At 35.5% G+C, this 20,761-nt stretch overlaps 1 protein-coding gene across 1 annotated transcript in view; it reads right to left on the minus strand.

Annotated features, from left to right (window-relative positions):
- Window positions 1–20,761, minus strand: part of USP10 (ubiquitin specific peptidase 10) — a gene marked incomplete at its 5' end in the record, with an annotated part of 30,109 nt that overhangs the window by 1,490 nt on the left and 7,858 nt on the right. Inside the window, 10 exons of the mRNA XM_010016264.1 lie at window positions 1,203–1,268; window positions 2,460–2,604; window positions 5,019–5,184; window positions 8,756–8,936; window positions 10,215–10,314; window positions 11,099–11,202; window positions 12,590–12,645; window positions 13,104–13,213; window positions 14,734–14,825; window positions 19,664–20,689. Of these exons, the coding sequence (XP_010014566.1) occupies window positions 1,203–1,268; window positions 2,460–2,604; window positions 5,019–5,184; window positions 8,756–8,936; window positions 10,215–10,314; window positions 11,099–11,202; window positions 12,590–12,645; window positions 13,104–13,213; window positions 14,734–14,825; window positions 19,664–20,689 (2,046 nt within the window). The remainder of the gene's footprint in view (window positions 1–1,202; window positions 1,269–2,459; window positions 2,605–5,018; window positions 5,185–8,755; window positions 8,937–10,214; window positions 10,315–11,098; window positions 11,203–12,589; window positions 12,646–13,103; window positions 13,214–14,733; window positions 14,826–19,663; window positions 20,690–20,761) is intronic.

The raw sequence follows: 20,761 nt of genomic DNA on the forward strand, positions 1-20,761 counted from the left end.
ATACTTCAAGCTAACTCAGATCTTCCTCACACTTCTAAGAAAATAAATATTTTAGAATAACTGGAGTTAAGCAAAGAAAAAAGGTAGTATACACTACGTCTATACATACTACATCTGTATGTTTGGGAGAATTCGGGAATTAATTTTCTTACAGTAGCTTAAACTTGAATTATTGATTTCTAAAACTTGGTGTTAGGTAATTAGGCAAACACTGGATAACAGCTGAAACATAATTCTTCAAAAGCTTATTTTAGTAATTTAAAATTAATCTAACAAACTCCGTTTCTGAGGATGAGAACTCCTCTACTGACTGAAAAATGAACTATTTTCCACAGAAGGACTTAGAAAAAAATTACAGTGACACATTTTCTTCAAGCTACCTTAAATACACTGTCTAAACTTGTCCCTTAAAAACCACTATCAATAAAACAAATATTACACTGGCAGGAACACTCCTGAATTTCCACAAGAGACAGGTATGTTATTTCCCTCTGTAACCTCAGCGGTCACAAAACTGGATCCAAACCACCAAGTCACACAAGGCCACCAGTAACTGGCACAGATTTGGTGATGTAGAAGTGAAGACCTCTGGTTCTCCACTTTATTATGTTCTCCTGATGCCAATACAAATAAGCAGGTGCAAACTGTGTACAAGTTTCAAACTTCAGGAAATTCATTACTGCCCTGAGGCTGTTATGTTCAATATTCAGATGCTGTTTCTGAACTCTTGCATAAGCTTTCAATCTTAACTACCAATTTAGGTATTTTGTGTACATCATAGACAATCAAAAAACCATTGTTTTCTCACACAGAAATCACCATCTCCAATTTAAAGTTTTCCATCTACAATACACTATTCATACCCTGCCAGTAACACTCATCTTGAGGGTTCAAAATGATGCAAAGCCAGCATTCAAACAGCCATTTCAAAAGACATCTGAAATTATTCTGAAAATATGTGGTGTATTTTAGGCACAGTTATGTTACAGCTGTATTTCAGCTTCTGCTGATACTTTTCAGGGTGGATCTGTTAAAGAACTGGATCAGCGAGAGAGAAAAATACACATATAACAATGTATTTGTATATGTAGGTATTCAAAAAAACCCATTAAATACAAGGATTTGACACCCACACGCTACTTCTATGTAATTTAAAAGAAAGTATTTGCAATACGGAGACTATAAGCATATAGATAAAATACCTGCAAAGAGCCGGTAGGTTCTTTGGCCTTTAAATATTTTACTTTTCACACCAGGAGATAGTAGCTCTGAAGGACGGAAAAAAGTCACAATCATTAGCAAGTTTAAAAATGCAATTTCAAAAGGATCAATTATTTCTCAGAGAAACCAACACTACCATAAAGGAGAAAATGTAACTAAAATGCCTTCTTTAGGCACTAACGAATATTCATGGTTCTGATACGAATTCTGAGGTTTACTGAATGCTAACATTAATACACCATTAAAAATTAAGGGGGTCGGGGTGAGAAGATGGGGATGGAGTGAGGAAAGATCACAATATTGTTTCCTTTCATTCCTAATGTCAGCAAATGACAAAATCTAGTTCAGATTCCAAATGATACTGCAACCATTTTTGTCAAAGAAAATTAAACTAGTTCAACAGATTTATATTATTTGAGGAAATTCTTAAAATAAAATATTAAGTAAACCAAAAAGGTACTGTCTGACAAAGTACATCTCTCACTTGAGAGATGAGTAACCATCTACTTATTTTTTTTTTCCTATCAGAGCTAATAGTCAATTTGTCGGATCAAAACAAAGTGCATTTAATTTGGCTAGCTTCAGATGCTGGATTATATGAAAACTCTCACACTTTTTAAAATAAGTATCTCTAAACATAATTGTTAAATGAAAGAACTTGGCTGTTTAATCTCTGAACTACAGCTTGTTTACCTTTCAGGCTCCATTTTCTGTAAAACACCAGTTTCTTTTCATCAGCCACTGTATATTACAATAATTTGCCATTTCTCTGAATGAAATCCGAGATAAAAGTATCTAGTATTACTAGGCAACAGCCTTGTATAGGGACATACCCCCCATTAACTTCCAGTATTTGTCCTCGGCAGTCTATAACCTTATTCCTTAAATCTGCAGGAACCTCTTATTTGGCCAACCCCGTGTCTAGGACATGCTGAAGGTGTTACAATCTTTTGCCATATTGTTCTTTACAAAATTGATGCCCAAACTCATACAGAGGCAGCAACAGGTTCAGCAAGACTGAACCCAGACACGCAAGTATATTCTTTTTATGAGGGAGAAAAAAGGGAATAAAACAAGAAAAAAAGGCAGCACACAAAATTATCCAAATTACCAAGTCTCCAGACAACAACAGAGAAGAAAACTTGTGCACAAAAAAGACAAAACAAACACAAACAGATATCCCTAAGTAACACAATATTATCTTTTCCCTAAAGAGGGGAATATTCTGTTATCTTCACCTTTACTAATTTCCAGATCAACAAGGTACTCAATATTCTTGATAAGCTTCTGACATCCACCAGTCTTCTCATATACAAACCGCTTGAGGTGTAAAACAAGAACAGGGGGGAGTTCTTCTAGTGTCACTCTTCGACTGATCTCCACCTAACACATACATAGAACAAAGATGAAGAAAACCTCTAATTTTTTGTTAATTGCTCAAAATTACTCCTTTAAATGAGGAACAAGTATTTAATTTTAAATACACTAACAGAAAAAACACAGATTTGTTCTTGTTATAATATTAATTTATGATAAACATCGCAGTTTATGACTAAAGCACACCAAATCTTCAACCAAAGCGTTCTTAAAAAACTCGATACTTTTAGCAGAACGTAATGTGTTAGAAAGACCACAGATATTTAGGTTCCGCAGTACTAAAAGCACCTTGCTGGAGATCCCCCAGGAACAACTCCTCATGATGGTTTAGTGATTAGTGCTTCTCAGCAAGCTATTATACACTAATTGAAAGTCAATAACCTGTAACACAGGCTGCTGATTTCTGAGAACTCTGAACTACAGAAGACAACAGCACTACTCCTCAGTACCTGATGCAAGAGGTTTTGAAAAGCTATTTTCATTTCTAAAAGCTGATACCTTTTTACAATAAGCTGAATAGAAGGAAAAATAAAATGCAATACAGATTAAAACAATCAGAAGGCAGTAGTAATTTTAATAATACAATTTTTAGCTTTATCAGTCATCTTGAGTTTCCCTTCTGTAAAATGGAGATGAAACTCCTTCAAAACACAGTTTGAAAATATCTATCTGCAAAGTCCTGTGCTTGTTGTACAGTTCAATCTGTTCAATCCTAATACAAGAACAGCTATTTCAACTTGAATTTCTTTTGAAAAAAAAAACCTAAAAGACATTGTGAATGCTTGTATTTCCATCCAGAGTCTAATATGTAAGCCAGAGCAAACCTCCAGCACCTAATTTGAACACCCAGTTCTTCCAAACCCCATAATTGAACATTGGGTTGTCAGTAGAGAAGTTAAAACCATATGCAGTAAAAACCAAAAAATGAATGACTAGCAGAACAAAATCTATGTGGTAGATCACGATGACCTTGCATTGCAAATGTTTCTTTCACATGGAAGACAACTGGAGAAATAAATGTTCTCTAACACTCCTACTGAGCATACAAAGAAGACAAATTTCAGCTATCCATCTTTAGCTTTTCCAAGAAAATGGTCTTTATCTAACCATATATAATATGGAGTATTTAGAAAACTTACAGATACAGAAATGAATGTCAGAAAGAAGATGAATGTCAGAAATGTTAGCAATGAATGCCAGAATGCCTCCTTCCATCCTACCTACTGAGAGAAACTATGAACAGTGTGTTCAAAAAATTTCATCTGAGTAATCCACGTACACCAGAGACATTCTTCACCTATGCACACAATGTCTCAGTGGGGAAAAAAGCTGCATGCTTTTCTTCCTTTGAAGTATTTTTCTATTGCAATTACCACTATTACGTATCCTATTATTTGAAAAATAACACAAAAAAGCTTGCAGAGCTGCATGAGAATACAGAATAAAATGTCCTGGTTCTTGGAAGTGACAGGGAATCACAGGGCTTGGAGATGTCAAAAGATCCTCCACTCCATCCTCTCGGTATCAATTATAGCAATTTATGTAAATTTTGACTGGTGTTTCTCCAACCTTCTCTTAAAGCAGTGAAGACAATTCTACAAGCATCATGGGTAACACCTAATCCAGGTCCTATTCCTATTTGCTGTCCGAGCATCAATGAGAAAGATCAGCCTTTTCCTTTTCAAAGCAACCATGACATACAAAGTTTTTCATCTGGTTCCATCTCTCGCCTTCCACGTTTTTCTTCCTTTTAAGGCTGTGTACAGTAAACCAGTCAACTACACAGTGCCAAGAACATTACTGAATGGAGATGTTATTGGTCATTGAAAGATTTCGGATTATTAATCCAGAGAGAAAGATCATCAGATGTTTTAGTGAGTTTCTACCAGGCCTACCACCAATGAATATTTTCATTTTTAATTTGTAAGTGAAACGGGTAAATCAAGACCCTTCAAGGAAAGTCACACAGACAGTAATGCAAGTGTTCTGCTACAGGAGTTTTCTCCTTAAAGCTAGAGCGTGCTTTCAAACGACACTCTGAAGAGCCGCTCCTTTACTAACAACATCTGGCAATCCCCAGCACTCAGTATGTTAAGATCAGCCACGGTATTTAACTCATACTAGCATGTATTATTACCACAGTCCACCTTGTTAACACACACTCCAGTAAAATCTCCGACCAATTACTACACCAACTCAGAAAAAAAATGCCTACTTACACGCATGGTTTTGTTAAGAATTAGTTCTCTTCCCTTCAGTGCATGTGTTCATGTGTAATATGTTTTAGTACCGCAGGACACTTTAAAGAGGTCAGTACCTCTTTTGTTAGTGTCCAACTAACTATTTGTAAAGCAAGAGCTGTATAAAAAGCCTTTAAAAAGTTTAGTATTTGACTGTAAAAAGGGGTCAACAGAACACACCTCTTGCTTGGTTTTTGTGGTGTAACCCTGGACAGACTCTCTTGCCACCAAACTTTCCAATGCATCCTGAACTGTGCGTATCTTGTCTGACTGTATATCCAGTTGTAAGGTGAAGAAAGGTTGCAGTGTAGCAGACTCCTTAGAACTCTGCTGGTAAACAACAGACCTATGGAAACAAAAAAAGAGAAAATGTAATAAAGCAAGAGTAATTTCCAACAATATATAACCTTCAAGAATGGACTGGTCTACTTTAATAACTTGATTTATAGTTAATCCAAAACAACGCACACAAATACAAAGGTTAAGCTTAAGTTTTAATAACCTGAATCCACTTTACTGCAATTTAAATGATTTTCACATCCACTTAGGGCATGAGTTAATTGTTTTATATTTGTGCAATTGTTTCTATATTTGAGTTGTTTTATTTATGCAAAGATCAAAACACTTACTGGATTAGCATAAAAAGTTTAAATAAAAACACTGTCATTTTTGATAATGCAGTTAAAGATGTGCTTCCAGACCTGAATTCTGGATTTGAAATTATGTTTTCCAACAGATCCTTGGAAGTGCAAAATACCAGTGCTCGTCTAACTGTACTTTCTACTGTAAAAATCACACCTGATTCCAGATTCTCCAATAAAAACACAGAATATTTTTAGTTATTTCCCTAAAGCCAATTTCAAAGTGATTTTGAACTGTTTGCTTAAATCTTGCCATAGGAAATATGAGCTATGCTCCCTTGAGGACTGGCATTTCCTTTTCCTCCCATCCTTTTCTGTGTCCAGACTTTGTCCGTGTACTCCTTGTACATACACTGGAATCTGTCGGAAAACTGGCAGGAGTAATGACCTAGGCCATGAGAACATGTTTCCTGTTTGTTTGGTTTTGATTTTGGCTTGAAGTGTATTCAGTTGCAGGCTTCAAGTAGCCTGGCTTGGTGACCATTGTTTTGTGCAATGATCAGTACACTCTTCAGCCACATCGTCACTGCACTAAATGGGCTCTTCCTGCTTTTAATTTTTCTTAAATTTCACTGAAAACCATCCAATATGGCTGAAGAATTTTATTTTTTTTTTTATTCTCAAAGCAGTGCTTACATTAAAAAGCCCCAGCTGCTACAAAAATGTGATTTTATATAGCTAAAGAAATCATTCATTTCTTACATTGTTACACTTGTTACAGTGCATTTCGAAGCTTGAAAGTATTAAGGTGATTAACACAGCACTCTAATCCATGTAGTCATGCTGGAACATCTCCAGGTCATGTATGAAATGTTAACATACAGGTTTAATGCTGTACTGCAAACTCCTATCAAAAGCATCTTGGACTCAGGCAAAGCCCTGAAGCACCAACAGAAAAGCAACGCATCTTTATGTTGGCAAATATATATCCTTTAGAGGAAAGAGAGCGTATGAAAAACAGTAGCATCTTTATTTCAGTTTAACACTTCCTTCTTGGCTATATTTAAGGACAAAACCTTCAACACATGGCAAGCACTGCGCTTCAACAAACCCTTCACTGTGTTAAGTCTTGCTGCTTTTGGATATGATTCCCAAATCCTTTTTAAGCTAACCATTATTCAAGGCAATAATCAACAGAAAACAGCTGGAGCTGTTAGCATTTTTCAAGTTCATGTATTAAAGAATATTCTGAAAATGTTAAGGAAAAACTTTCTAAAAAAATTGTTAGAAATTAAATTGTAATATATCTTCAAAACATTTGCTTTAAAAAGATATCTAAAAATTGATTTGATAGTAAAATCTTTACAAGACTATGATTTTCTGTAATATTATTATAATAAGTTTCAGTTGGTTAAGGGAAAATTCATCATTTTCAAATGAATAATTACTCTTGGATACTGTAAGAACTCCACAGTGAGAATTTCTCAGGAAAACAGGCACTGCCCATTGCTACCCTGTTTAAACTACAACAATGTAATTGATGTCTCTTCTTTTGAAATAACAGTGTTTGAAGGGAGAAGTTGGTACTACTCATGGAAATACTTAGCAGCCTTCTAACTGGCTTGCATAACAAGTATTTGAAATTCACACAACCTCTAAGTGAAAAAGGGATTCCTGCATATGGACAAAGCAGATCCTGATAGAACTGTGTATCTTTGTACTTAAAACACTCAAGTCTCACTCTGCTTAAGGAAGACTTCTGGGGTGTTTTTTTAAATCTATCATGTCCAAATAGGCATTTAACAGACAATTAGAGCCTCAAGAGGACAGCCTAAAGTTTCCCAAGCTGAAAGATGCCAATTCAAACCATTTCTTTTCCTAGCTGCTTTTTCCATTCAATTTTTTCCCATTTCTGATGCTTTCATTTAGTGGAATTCTACTGGCAATTCTGCATTCAATCCTTCCTATCTCCACCCTCAGCCTCTGAGGATGAAGCTTTCCAACATCACATGGGATACCGTTTCTGTGGTATATTGTGTGATTTGGTTTGGAGGATAAATGAAGTGGATGTGGTGACAGCAGCCAAGAGATGTCAGATTGGACCCTGTGGTTCTGTTGCTTGCTGCCTTCTTTTGGTATTACCTTTGCTTTACGTTAATTTTCTACAGAAAACACTGTTCTCTTAGTATTAATTTAAAACCTAACGGAATCGTGTAGAGATCTAATCAATTCTGACTATGATAAATATACTAAAGTTATTAACAATACCTTGGAGACATGAATATACATACCATCAACATGGAATTTCATCAATACGTATGAACATCTGTCTGCCAATTTCTATGGAAAATATCATTTTATTTGCCAGCTGTCTGACTCAAATCCCAGAAGAATAATTTAAGTGCATTTCATAGGCAGAAGGCACTAGCCCATATTATTCACACCTCTAGACTGAATACCTGGCAACACAGGGATTCAAACACTAGCAATTAAGTGTCTGTCTCCAATTTAAAAATAATTCTTCAAGTCTAGCATTTGTGTTTTCAAGTATGTTTTTAGCAAGTGTTTACCTTGCTTTCATTTTAAATTACACATTTCTCCAAACAAGTCATAAGGCTTCCTTTCCATAAAATATTCTTTCAGTATCTACTTTCTGCCTTCATCTGGTATCAGACCTGAATACAAGTAATGTCCCACATTCTTTTCATTCCTGTAACATCTTGTAGTAATTTACATTTTTCCAAATTTCTTTGGCCTTTAACATTTATTAACTATTACACATAACTTTCCAGCCTCTGGGAAGCATAACTGTCTAAATCACTGAAATTCAATTTCTTTATTTCACTTTCACTGACCAGACTTAACTCTTAGCAAATCTCACCATGCCCTTGTATCCTTATCTACAAAATGAGTCAGGATTCCTCAGAGATCATAAAAATTAGGTGGCTCTAAAGTTCTTCGGAATTCTTAATAGAGTAATATACAAAGCATACATATTTCAAACTCATTCTCTACATGCAATTCAGAGTTTTTGTTGTCTAAACAGTCTATTCTTTTAAGACACTTTAAAAGATTCAGACTCAACAGTAAGTCAAAGAACCATCTGATCACTGATCAATCCTTTGATCACTCTGGTCCCTCTTCTGAACCCTCTCTTGCATATCAAATGCTTCATGGTAGAATGTTCATCTCTCCTGGCATGAACAAAGTTCATAACAGTTCCTTCCATCCAACTATCCAATGGTGAAAAATACAAAAAGTAAAGCAGAGGAAAGGGTTATCTGTAGAGGCAGAGCAGCTTGTGGTCTCAACAACTTTTACAGGAAAGTACTATACCTTATATGACCACCAAAAATATCAGTAATTGGAGTCTGAACAAAGTCAGCCTGTCGAGTGACTGATGATTTGTTGCGAGGTCCCACTTGCTCCCATTCATCCTCACTGCCTTCCCCTTGTTCATCTTGCTCCTCTTCCTCATGAACAGTCTGAGCCTCAGGGCCATTGGAAACTGAGAGTTCTTAAAGTGAAGAAGTAAAAACGACATTGATTTTTGTACAAACAAAACATGTATACAAATAAAGAATTTGAAAGATAAAAAACCCCAATACAAGTAATTTTCAGAGGATAAAATGTTTTCACAGATGGTAGATTTGAGAAAATAAATGACAACAAGTATATTTCAGGCTCACTTTCAGCTGGACACATCCATGTATTAACAGAATGCAGCTCACTGATGACTGTATGTAAACAGATGCAGTTTTCTAGAAAAGTTTGATTTATTTTTAGTAGTAAATTCATGGGGTAGAAAATTAGAAAGTCAAGTGTTATTCTGGAAACATAATTATGCCATTATTAAATACAACTCCTTTTCTGCACAGATATTTTACAGAGAACCCAAAGCTTAGCAAATATTTTCTTTGCAAGTGCCAGAGTCAGGAGGCTATAAACTGCACACAGCTACAGAACAAAATATGGAATGATCATTTTATATCATAAAAAATTTACCCTACTAAAGAGAAACTGGATAACTAGTGATCTTAATTCTATACTTGGCTAGTATTTGGCTAGGACTAACAGTGTTTTGTTTCACTTTTAATAGCAGACCCAGACGTAAAGCCACTATAAAATAAAATGATATTTTAGTCTGCATACAAATGCTAATACTTCTTTAAAGAAAAATTCTCCAATTTTGTCAATAAAAATGCTAGAGCAATTTCATATGTTCCATTTTACATTAGATATAAATTAGCCACTAGTCTAGAAATTTCCTCTTCAAAAAAAAGATCTTAACAGTGGTTTTAAAGATCAGTGGAAAAAACACATCAATATATTTTTGAACTACCATGGATAAAGCCAAAACCCCAGTAAATAACTGGCATTGCAGGTATTATGAATGGAAGACAAACATACCCGTGCTTAAGACAAGATGAGTCAACCTGAGTTGCTTAGTTAAGCTCAGTAAAAATTTGTAATACAGAAATGTGTCATTTAGGACCACCAGGTAAATGACTTATTACTAATGTCAGTCAGAACATTTACAGAATGATTACACTTTTCCAAGTACCCAGTTACACTTGGGATCACTTGTAAATTGGACAGAATGGACTCATTTTGCCCTTTTGGCAGATTTTAACAAAAGATTATTTGTTAATGTCCAAGTTTGCTAAAACATGGCATTCTACCCCTATCTGAACATCTACACCAAACATTACTCTATTACAGAATTACCACAAAAAAGGAAAATATTTGAAAGCAATTAACTTTGCTGTAAAAAAAAAATATAAAAATCACTAACTTTCATTATGTGGAGAGAGAAGTTTCTTTAGGGTCAGCATTTCTTCATGTAGTCCATTGAGGATAAATCCCAAGTACTCTTCAGCATCTTCTTGCCTGCCCTGAATAGTAATTGATTTTACAATTATTATATGACATTTTCATGTTTTCACTTCAACAGAAGGTAAATGACATTGAACATCCAGCTTCCTCCTATTAATTTAGCCAATTAACCAACTACACAGTCTAAGTTGTAAAGTCAAATACAGTTTAAATTTTGATACAACCATCCCTCATTTTTAGCCAAAAATGGTCAGAAAGAACCAACATATTAACTGGTAACCTTCCACAAGCAGTAAGTACACACATAAGCTTCACCTGGAAACAAGCATTTCTACATTCTTCTCAATACAAATTCAATTTAACATGTGAGTTGGGTGTGGTTTTTGCTATTTCTTTTCCAAGTAACATTAAAAGTTGCTGTGAAACAAAGGCCAAATCAAAAGATGGTCTGGACTATTACCTCTTCTTTAAATTGAAGCTAAACCTGAAATAGTGTTTTTGAGGTCTCTCTATACCTTCAACCATTCCAACCTTAATCCCAAGCAGAAACAAACAACAGTCTGTTTCTTAAATACAAATCCATAGGCATCTTATTTATAAAAAGAGATATTCCATTCCAATAGTTGTTTTTTCATTACTCTGACATATCAAACTGTCAAACTTCTACTTAGTACCTTCTTATAATTTAAGCCTCAAGACAGTCTAACTTCATTATAACAAACTATCAACTAGTTGATTTTCTTAGTGTTTATGCACAGAACCTGATGTATGGCTTTACATTGTTTTAACAATGGTGACTGCCTTGCAATGCAATTACTAAAGCCAAAGATTTGGAGGTCACACCTTTTCTGACAGACTTGACTTTATAACCGTCAGCAGTCTATAAATGTATGTAGGTTCAAAGGCAGCTCCCGGTCGGATATCCCTCACAATTTTATCACCTAAAGCTGCAAGGCAAAAGAGAAGTACACATAAACAACAAGATGTAGACAAGGTTTTCTACATGATACCTCCATGTTTTCTTCACACATCACTAGATTTCTGGAATCCAAAATTGTTTTTACTAATAGTTTTGTTACAAGTTTAGTGATTCAAGCTCAGAATTCGTAAGATACCACTCTCTTACCTGTAAACTTTTCTTAATTAAAATACATCTTACATCACCCTACATACTTACAAATGGTCTGGAGTATTACTCTTTTTTACAGTCAACACTCTGAAGATAAACAAGAATATTCTCAGCCATCATAAAAGAAAAATTCTAGTTCTACTTTTTTTGTACTTTTGTATTCAAAGAACATTTCCTTAAATCTTTTATATATTTGTAATTCTAATGGATCACTTTTCCTCACTAAAGAAAAAAAAAAGAAAAAACAACAAAAAAATCCAAAAAATCCAAAGCCCCAGACAAAAAGCAGTCTTGACAGCATGTTCAACCTAATGGTAATACAAGGCCTCAGAAACTTGATTTGAAAACTACATCAGACAATAAAATGACCTAGAAGTATAATAAGTTGCATAAGACAGTAAGATTTGTTTTACAGAAACAAAACCTAAGCAGCAAACCACAGAAATGTCTGAACTGTTTGGAAATAGCTGGAACAACCAGCTCCTTGTGATATTTTCTTATACTGTTACATAAACACATTCCTGAAACGGGTTTTTATTTCTATAAGTTTGTAATACAAGAGATTTGGTTTAGAGATTAAAAGAAGAAACCTACAAGATAAATGTATGCTTCTAGGGTTTTAACACAGTCAAGTTAAACAGTGCATAGGATGGAGAGGAATTAAAACCCATGATAACATGCCTGCAGGCAATCTCTAACTGCTGAAGAGACCTATCACGATCCTATTTTGTTCCAAATGAATGCATGTCTTTAGTATTTAAGGAATAACGACAGAATTGAGCAAGCTGATAAGCCAAACAGCTAGAAATATGTAAGGAAGGAAACAAAGTAAAATCCAATGAGTTTCAAGTGATTTTGTTAGAAAGAGCATGTTCTTAGAAGACATCTTAACAATTAAACTAACTTTAAACAAAAAATTATTCTTACTGCACTTGTATATTTGGTCTACCAAACAGAAGAAAAAAATACAAGGTGCAATACCTATGACTTCTTGACATCAATCACCAGTAAGAAAAAGTGTTAACACTGGTAGAAAAACAACAGCAAACTTCTTAACGTATCAAGAAACCCCAAAAATTCAAAGAGCCAAGAAGGGGATCAAGCACCAGTATTTAAAGGTCCTAAGTACAGCACATGATGCAGATCCTTACCCCAAAGCCTTCTGATCATGATTTTAAGACTTTTCTCCCTCTACTCCCACTCACCTTGTTTTGCTTTAGGAGGTACAGGCATATTAGTGAACTCATTCATTAAACGAACACTGAAACAGAACGGAAGGAACAACTAGACATGAGCAGCAAGTTAAGACTTAGAAGGACAAATAATAAAAATAGATCACTGTCAAAAAAAAATAAAATCAAAGAGTATCATTATGAAGCCTGAGTAAAGTTCAGACACAAAAATTAACACCATATTGCTGATGAAACCTAGTCTTTCAATTAGTTCTGGCAGCTCTCACATTTTGTTTTTGCATATTAAATACCATTTAAAACTGATATTCCTCAGGCAACAGGAAGGATCTTCCTTGACTACTCAAGCACTTGTAAAATACCAAGCTCATTATAAAAGCCATGTATTACCAAAAAACACACACACCAAAAAAAGACTTCTGGATACATACCACCTTTGAAAAACTGCAGTAAACAATCATTCATTAAGATATTGCTGAATGAGCTTAATCAGATCACAGATACATTTTGTTTTTAACAAGCTACTTACAAACTGTCTATCATTGGTGTTGAGGTACACGGCCGCTGCGATTTTGAGTACATTGGAATGGACTTCATTAAATGATACATTGGAGGGCAAGCAACCAAAGCTTGCAGGGTCTATGCAGTGACATTAAGGAAATATTCAGATAATGTAATCTGTATATTAAGCAAATATTCAATTATATTTAAAATTATATGCAAAGCAAAGCTAGCTCTATTACGTAGACCAATCCAATAACTAAACTGGAACAGATGGACGGACTTTTACCACAACATTAACGTACAGAAGTTATACTACAAAAAAAAACCCAGCATCCTGTAACATGCAGTGATTTCACTGACACTTATTGATGTCAAAATTTTAACTTAAGAGGAAGGAAACATTTAGTCTAGGAGCAGGAGAGGAAAAGAACTTTCACAGGAAAGACTTGATAATATAAACAATTTGAAAACTGGCAAGTGATAACCTGTAATATGTTTTCTGAAAAGAATGGCAGCAGCCAGCTGACACAATTCAGAAGTTAAAGATGATGATTCTCTTCCATAACCAAACTAAAGCAAAAATACCCACTGTGATGTGAAACATTCTGCAGTATAATGAAGAGTTTGGAGTGACCAGTAAAACTACAGTGTACGTTGGGAGGAAATACTTTAAAAACATAAAAATCCATGCTACTTGGTGAGAACAGTGAACAGAGGAAATATATTACAAGACCTGAGGGGTAAGGAATTACAAAAAAGGCAGCAATCTCAACACCTACAGACATGTATGAACTTGATCGCTACAGCATCCAAAAATTGAGTTACAAATTCCCATGTAACATTTTAAAACTTTAAAAATGGGAGCTAATACATGATTGCAGAACTGCTTATATAAGATAAAAGCTCAAATTTAAAGCACAGTCACTGGTCTAGAAATAGGTTGTGAGGTTCTGCAGTGATTAGTCTTGAAATTGACCTTAATGTTTTTCTCTAGCAGTACTAGAAGTATCCTTACTGACATTTGCAGTGAGCCACTGCTAATGTAGGAGATGTAGATACATTAATAAAAAATATTATTAAAATATCATAATGCTGCACCGAAGAAGGCAGATTTCTGCTACACAAATTATTTTTGCAGGGGAATACAATTCTAATACATTAAGAGTGAGCTAATCTTCCATCCTCCTGCAAAATGATTGAACACTGCATCTACAGAAATATGACTGCAACAGCCTGCTCAACAGAAAAACAAGTGATCTACTTACCAAATTGCCAAAATAAAACCTAAGAATAAAATACTTACTTCAAGCACAAAAGAGAAACAACCACTTAAGTTGATGCACAGGGTCATGAAATTAGTAGAAATTACAAGAAGGTTTTCAGTCACAAGGAAGTTCTGAAATATTTTAAGAGAGGGAACAAACTGCAGATAGGATTGCGCAACCAGCTGCAGGGGAACCCTGAACACAAAGTTCAAGGATCCAAACAACCTCTGGATTTCTAGACACTACCCTTAAACACTTTAACCACAGTTGAAGGATATGGAAAGACAGACATTTTATAAAATACTTACCAGAATAATCCAGAAAAATTCTGACAGATATAATATACAAAGTTTAGCTTAAGTGTATTAATTTTTCCCAAGGTAAGGATACAGCATTGATGTAGCACCAGTTTCCTTTGTTGATCAGTCCTCGCGGTTGCAAAGACACTGGTTTATGTATTAGTCTTACATTTTCCAGTATTTCTGCAGAATGAGAAACAGTAAGTTGAGCCTCAAGAAAATGCACATGCTAGCCATCAAAACAAGTATCTGTTGCTGAATTACAAAACAATTCAAATAAATCAACAAGACTCCCAGAAACTTCAGCAAGTAATTTTTGCTCCATTTAAACCCTGCTCATATTTCAAAACAGACCTATTTCTTCAGCCGAAGACAGACTGGAATTTGGGTCAGGAGGATGCTGATACAAAAACGAATCATCATAATTTCAAAACTGAGAACTGTTTGTTTCTGTTTTCTTAAAACCAGACACTTTTATTTATACAGATATAAAATCCTATTAGCTGTAATCCCTTGCCATCACTTCTGTTAAGTATTCCCTAAGTTGCTTTGCTTTGGAGAGATGAAGCTGAGCCACAGTCTCCATTTACAAGTTTCAACATACACTATCTTACACAAAAAAATATCTCAGTGCAAACAGGACAGGCAGATGTTAATTTGATCTTCAATATAACATGTTTTATCTACCAGTTTAAGACTTCCAAAATCTCCAAGATAACAGGCTTACACTGCCTACTGCTTACAATGCCTACTGCTTTCCTGCTTTCAAAAACTTCAGCAATGGCCCAAGTTTAAAAATTACAAACCACTGCACATAAGTAAGTCTGTCTCAGTTATGAAATGGAGAGCAACAGAGGGAGCTTTTCCAGGAAGTCTGACCTGTTATTTAGGTACCTAAATAAAAACTGCTTAAGGAAAATATTGGATCTGGTATATTTTAAATTTGCAAACTAAGGACAAGAGGCATACAAGCCAGAATTAAAACTGCAAATAAACATATCAACTGTCTAACAAGGTGATTACTTATTTTTGTAATAAACACGAGCGCCTCTAAAGACCTTATATGCTGTTGCACAAATTTATAGAGTTTGAGCTGTTCACTAGAAGGACTACCTAAACAGACAAGATAAGACAACAAAGATGAAAAAGCAGAGGCACTAAGCCATAACTAAGCAGAGGAATAAGCAGAATTGCAAATAAAATCCATGTCCCTCTACTTCCAAACTCTCCCTTTACCTATAAGATCTTATTTCCTGCTGCCACCACCAGTCCTAAACAAATAAAACCAAACGAAAGAAAATAGAAAGAAAACATTTAAAGTAGTCTTCTATTACATAAAGAACCTGCCACCTGAAAGAGCAGACAGCAAAATGATGGTAGCAAGACGATGACAGCAAATGTTAGGAAAACGACGACAAGATCTTAACAACTGATGTTAGCAAAATGATGACAGCAAGATGTTAGCACTTAGTGCTGATGTAGATTAAAATTCTTCCACGAGTATTGAAATAGATGTTATAAATTACTGCTCAACTATTTCAGAGTATAGAGTTAAAGCAGCAGTTTGAAACATGATGCGCACACATACAATCTTTTTGCTAATATAACTAAGCATAGTTGAAAATTAGGATTAAAATAATTAAAATCATATTTATATTTTATATTGATGTCTATTAATAACTTTTTTTATGAACTGTATTTCCCCCCATTTTTGTTTTAAAATATTACTAGGCCCTTTAGCATCCTCTTGTGGCGACTAATGTGCTTTGTAAACAATGTTTAGAGTAATACAGTGAGTTTTGTTTCCTTTAACATAAAAGATTGTTTTGTGTACAGCAACTGCATTCAATACCACATTTTCATTTCACATCTAACATTTACACAATAACTAAAAGAATTTTTACAAGAATTATCATAAGAAAAATACACTTAGAACCATGAGGAAACCTTCCTATAATTTTAAAACCTGAAATTTAAAAGCACACATCACTTGTTAGAGTAATTCACATTCCCTTTGGTGCATGCTGACTGTGGCCTCAATTTGAAAACACATCTGGAACAGTATTACCATGTTTAGAAATTTCTGTTGGTAAATAGAAAACGTTTTGTTAAGGTTCATTCACAGGGTGGCATTATTATAATGTATCCTACCATACTTGCATTTATTGGCTTCCCCTCTTTCTAATTTAAAATCATTCCATCATTTAGTCAGATCTTAATTGTTTTTGTTCTTTATCTGAAATTCTGCGTGCTGTAAGCAAGTTTTACACGCATTGTCAATTCCATCATCCACAATGAAAACACTACAAGAAAATGTCATTCAGAAAATCTTTTTAGCTTTTCCCAAATTCTTCCTGAAGTTAGCAAGAACAGTTAAAAGAACAGCTAGTTTTCCAACCACTTATTTCCTTAGCTTACTTAGAACATTATATAAGGCATTATTAACTATCATCAGGATATGCATCAGAGGGTAGAAACTGTGAAATGTGGCAAGTGAAGCCAGTCTTTTTTTTTTATAAATACAGATCATTTATGACCTTATTACCCTCCAGAAACAATTACATGTTTGTCCTAGCACCTGTAAGGTGTATAATTAGTATAGTTGTCCCTTTCTAAATGTGAAAGTGCTGTACATGTACTTCTCTACGATTCTGATGTTATTCACTTTGAGTTTTGCCAAATAAGCATCAATGGTTCACAGTTTGCTTCAGAAGTAGCTGTAACTTGCTCATTGATGTTGCCTGTGATGTTTCTCACCACAGACCTTAGCTACCTGTTAAATTAATGGTGGGGTTTTTTTTCCTCATGAAGATTAACATGAAATCTGTCTATTTATTTTCTACTCCTGGTCTTCATCTCCTTATCTTGTGTAGCTTTCACTTACATTTGAGGACTAAGAAACCACAGACATTTTCAGGTTGAATCAGCAGCATTAAACTATCTTCAAGGTGCCTGTGCCTCATTAACCTCTGTTGCAGTTAACTGCTGAAATCAAGGCACAAACCAGCAATGTGCCTTCTTGTGGCCCGAGCATCTGATCCAAGTAAAAACTACACAGAGGGGCCTCAAAGCTCCAGCATTAAGTCAAAAGATTTGCTAGTTTTGCTTGCTAAACTCAAAATACTTCAGGTCTGGATTTTACCTGTGTTTAGCACCCTACGGCACTAGTGGTTAAAAATTCTTTCCCACTGGCATGAGTTGAAACTGGTGAATCCCTAGCAAATCCAACAACAGGATCTCAACTCGGCCACACAGAAAATAAAGAACACCATCAGCAGCTATCTATGAAACACGAACAGGATTGCTATTGATCCCTATACAATAGGTATTAACCTAGGCACAAAGCACATTTCTGAGTGTGTGTGTATGAACAAAGCACTGATGTACCTACTTTCCAAACAGAACAGAGAATGGTAGAAAAAGACCAAACCATGAAGAAAGTCACTTCTATCCACAGAGCAAAGCACCTATTACATGGCATTCAGATCCTAAAAGTGAACATTTTAGACCAAAATCAGTAGCATCTGAATTACAGTAATAAAACTCCTACCTAAATTAGCAACAATGAGAAGATTTATTCTTTTTCACTGGAAAGGATCTATGCTTAGATCATTCCTCTGAAAAAACAGCTAGCTAATAGTGAAGGTGCAGAAGAAAACTGTCTAAAAATCGCATCGCTATTTTAATACACTAAAGAAGAAATAAAAAGCTCTGCTCCCACCTGGTGGCAAAAAATAGTACAAAACCAGTAGAACTCTAGGAAGTTAACTTAAAGCTGAAGCAACTTGGATAATGTTAGAAAAACACAACTTTTTCCTCTGTGGCAAGCAATTCCAGCTTTGCAGTTCTCACAAAATAGTTTTAAGTTAAAATAACATTACCAAATGATGGCTTAATATTTTAAGAGTACAACATACTCCACATGTATGGGTTCATACAAACCATTACCACTGATTATACATATTCTTTTTAATAGTAAACTCCACTTGTGACTAAGTGAAAAATACATAGATGTAAATTATTCTGACAGCTTTCCTCTCAACAGACAATTTTAAGTAATGAAACTGTTACTGAGTAAGGAAAGGAAAAGAGGCAAGCATATAATTCTGGGTATTCTGTACAGAAATAACCAGGTTAGACTCTGTTTAGAATAGAAAACTTGAAGCTGACACACACGAAAGGCCATTGTACTTGTATGTTAGACTACTTCACACATTCACAATATTTGTTTTTGTTCCACAAGTCAGTGACACAAAATGCAACCAATTGGATATTTTTCCTCACGTTTTCTGACCATATGCTCACATTCCAGCATTTCTCATTAGAAACATAAATACGACAGGACCAGCAGTCAAAGCTTTTGTATCACACACTCCCCTTCCTCATATACCCTCTAGACAGTTCCTTATGGTTCTTCCTGAACAGGCAATAGCTACCATTGTTTCTGAATAAAATAATAGTGTTTATAATGGTTAACAATAATTCTTCAAAGTTTGACAAACAGACCTCTCAAACAGCATGTTCATAAATAAATTATTTCCTGAATTAGAATTTCCAAAGCAAGACCTATTTAGACGTTACATTTAAGATACTGTAAGTACCCAGGAATTCCAGCTACTCTGGCATAAAAATACCTTAATACTCATTCCTACTTGTAATGAAATCCATTACAAGATTGTAAGTACTGGATAATGTAACACCCAGTTTTCAGAACAAACTTTTCTAAGGTATTCTCCGTATTATACACCAGCCTGTTCAAAATGACAGATCAATTAAACACAGTTTGACGTTGTAGCGATAATTTTATGGTATCCAGGATGACAACATGGTAAGGTCTCATTGGGATGTTTACTTGGGGACGCAAAACTAGCTTTAAATTACATCTTCTATGCACTGTTTGAACAGACATGTTGCTACAAACATTAATGGACGAATCTTCTCTATTGATACTGCACGCTCCTGTTTACAAGGGGAGTTAATACCCTTCCAGTGTAATATCCACTCATGTGTATTAACTATACCTGCAATCTTTATGGCTACAGGATCCTCTGAAACTGGAACAGGTCCCTCTTTGACTTCAACCTGTTTTTCAGGGACCAGAGTAGATGTGGCAGGAGGGGTATACTTAGTCTCCACATAGACCACAGATGTGGAAGCAGAGGGCTTGGAATTGTGAAAAAGACTAGCCCACGATTTTGCAGGCTGATTAACAGGGGCTGATCCTGCAACCGGGACTGTTGCCTCAGTAGTAGGTGAAGCTTCCTCAGGCTTAACTTGGTCTGAGTCAGTGCTTTCCACAGTGTGCAATTCTACCCCATTGGCAGCTGTGTCCTCACCAGAGGATTCAAGTGTTTGTCCATTAGTAACGCCAAGATTTTCAGTAGTATCAGTACCAGCATAAGACTGTACAACAGCTGTCCTTAAAGGGCTATCTCTGCCAGTCTCTGCGGGGATGCAAAACTGTTCAGAATTAGTAACACGGCATACCTCAGGCTGCCCTGCAGTCCTGGTATTGTCTAGTGCGCTAGAAACAGAATCATCAGAGACAGCTTCATTAATGAAGTCCACAGAGTTGTCCGGGCTGTTGCAAGTCCTTGGTGTGGCCAGGGAGGGTATGTCTCCCGTTAGTTCTGTATCCTCTGTGCTTATACTGTTTAGTCCCGAGGAATTTGCATGGCCATTTACAAGAGTTTCTGTGGGAGCGATGCCATCACTGACATCTTCCAGGTAACTGTAGTATCCAGGAGGTCTTTTTTTCTTCTTTTTGCGCTCCCTTTGTCCAAGGCCTCCAGACAAGCCATCGTTTTCAGCATTAGAACCGCTGTCCAAAGCGAGGTTTGGATCAGTGAACTGGCAGTCAATGGAGTTGTAGTTTGCTTCACTGAGAGTATCGTCAGGGGGTTTCTGAGCAGGTGCACAACTAAGAATGAATTCTGGAGCCTGAGGATTCAGAGTACTTGAAATACTGTAGTCTGTGTTATTTAGTACAGATGACTGTGTCTCAATGACTTCATTTACACCAAATTCAATTCTCTGGTACTCTTCCCCTGGACAAGAGAAAGGAAACCTGAGTTAGTGAATGACATCTAATCAAAAAGTTACAAAATCAAGGAAATAAT

The sequence above is a fragment of the Nestor notabilis genome, unplaced genomic scaffold (assembly GCF_000696875.1).
Source record: "Nestor notabilis isolate BGI_N333 unplaced genomic scaffold, ASM69687v1 scaffold4106, whole genome shotgun sequence".
NCBI lineage: Eukaryota > Metazoa > Chordata > Aves > Psittaciformes > Psittacidae > Nestor > Nestor notabilis.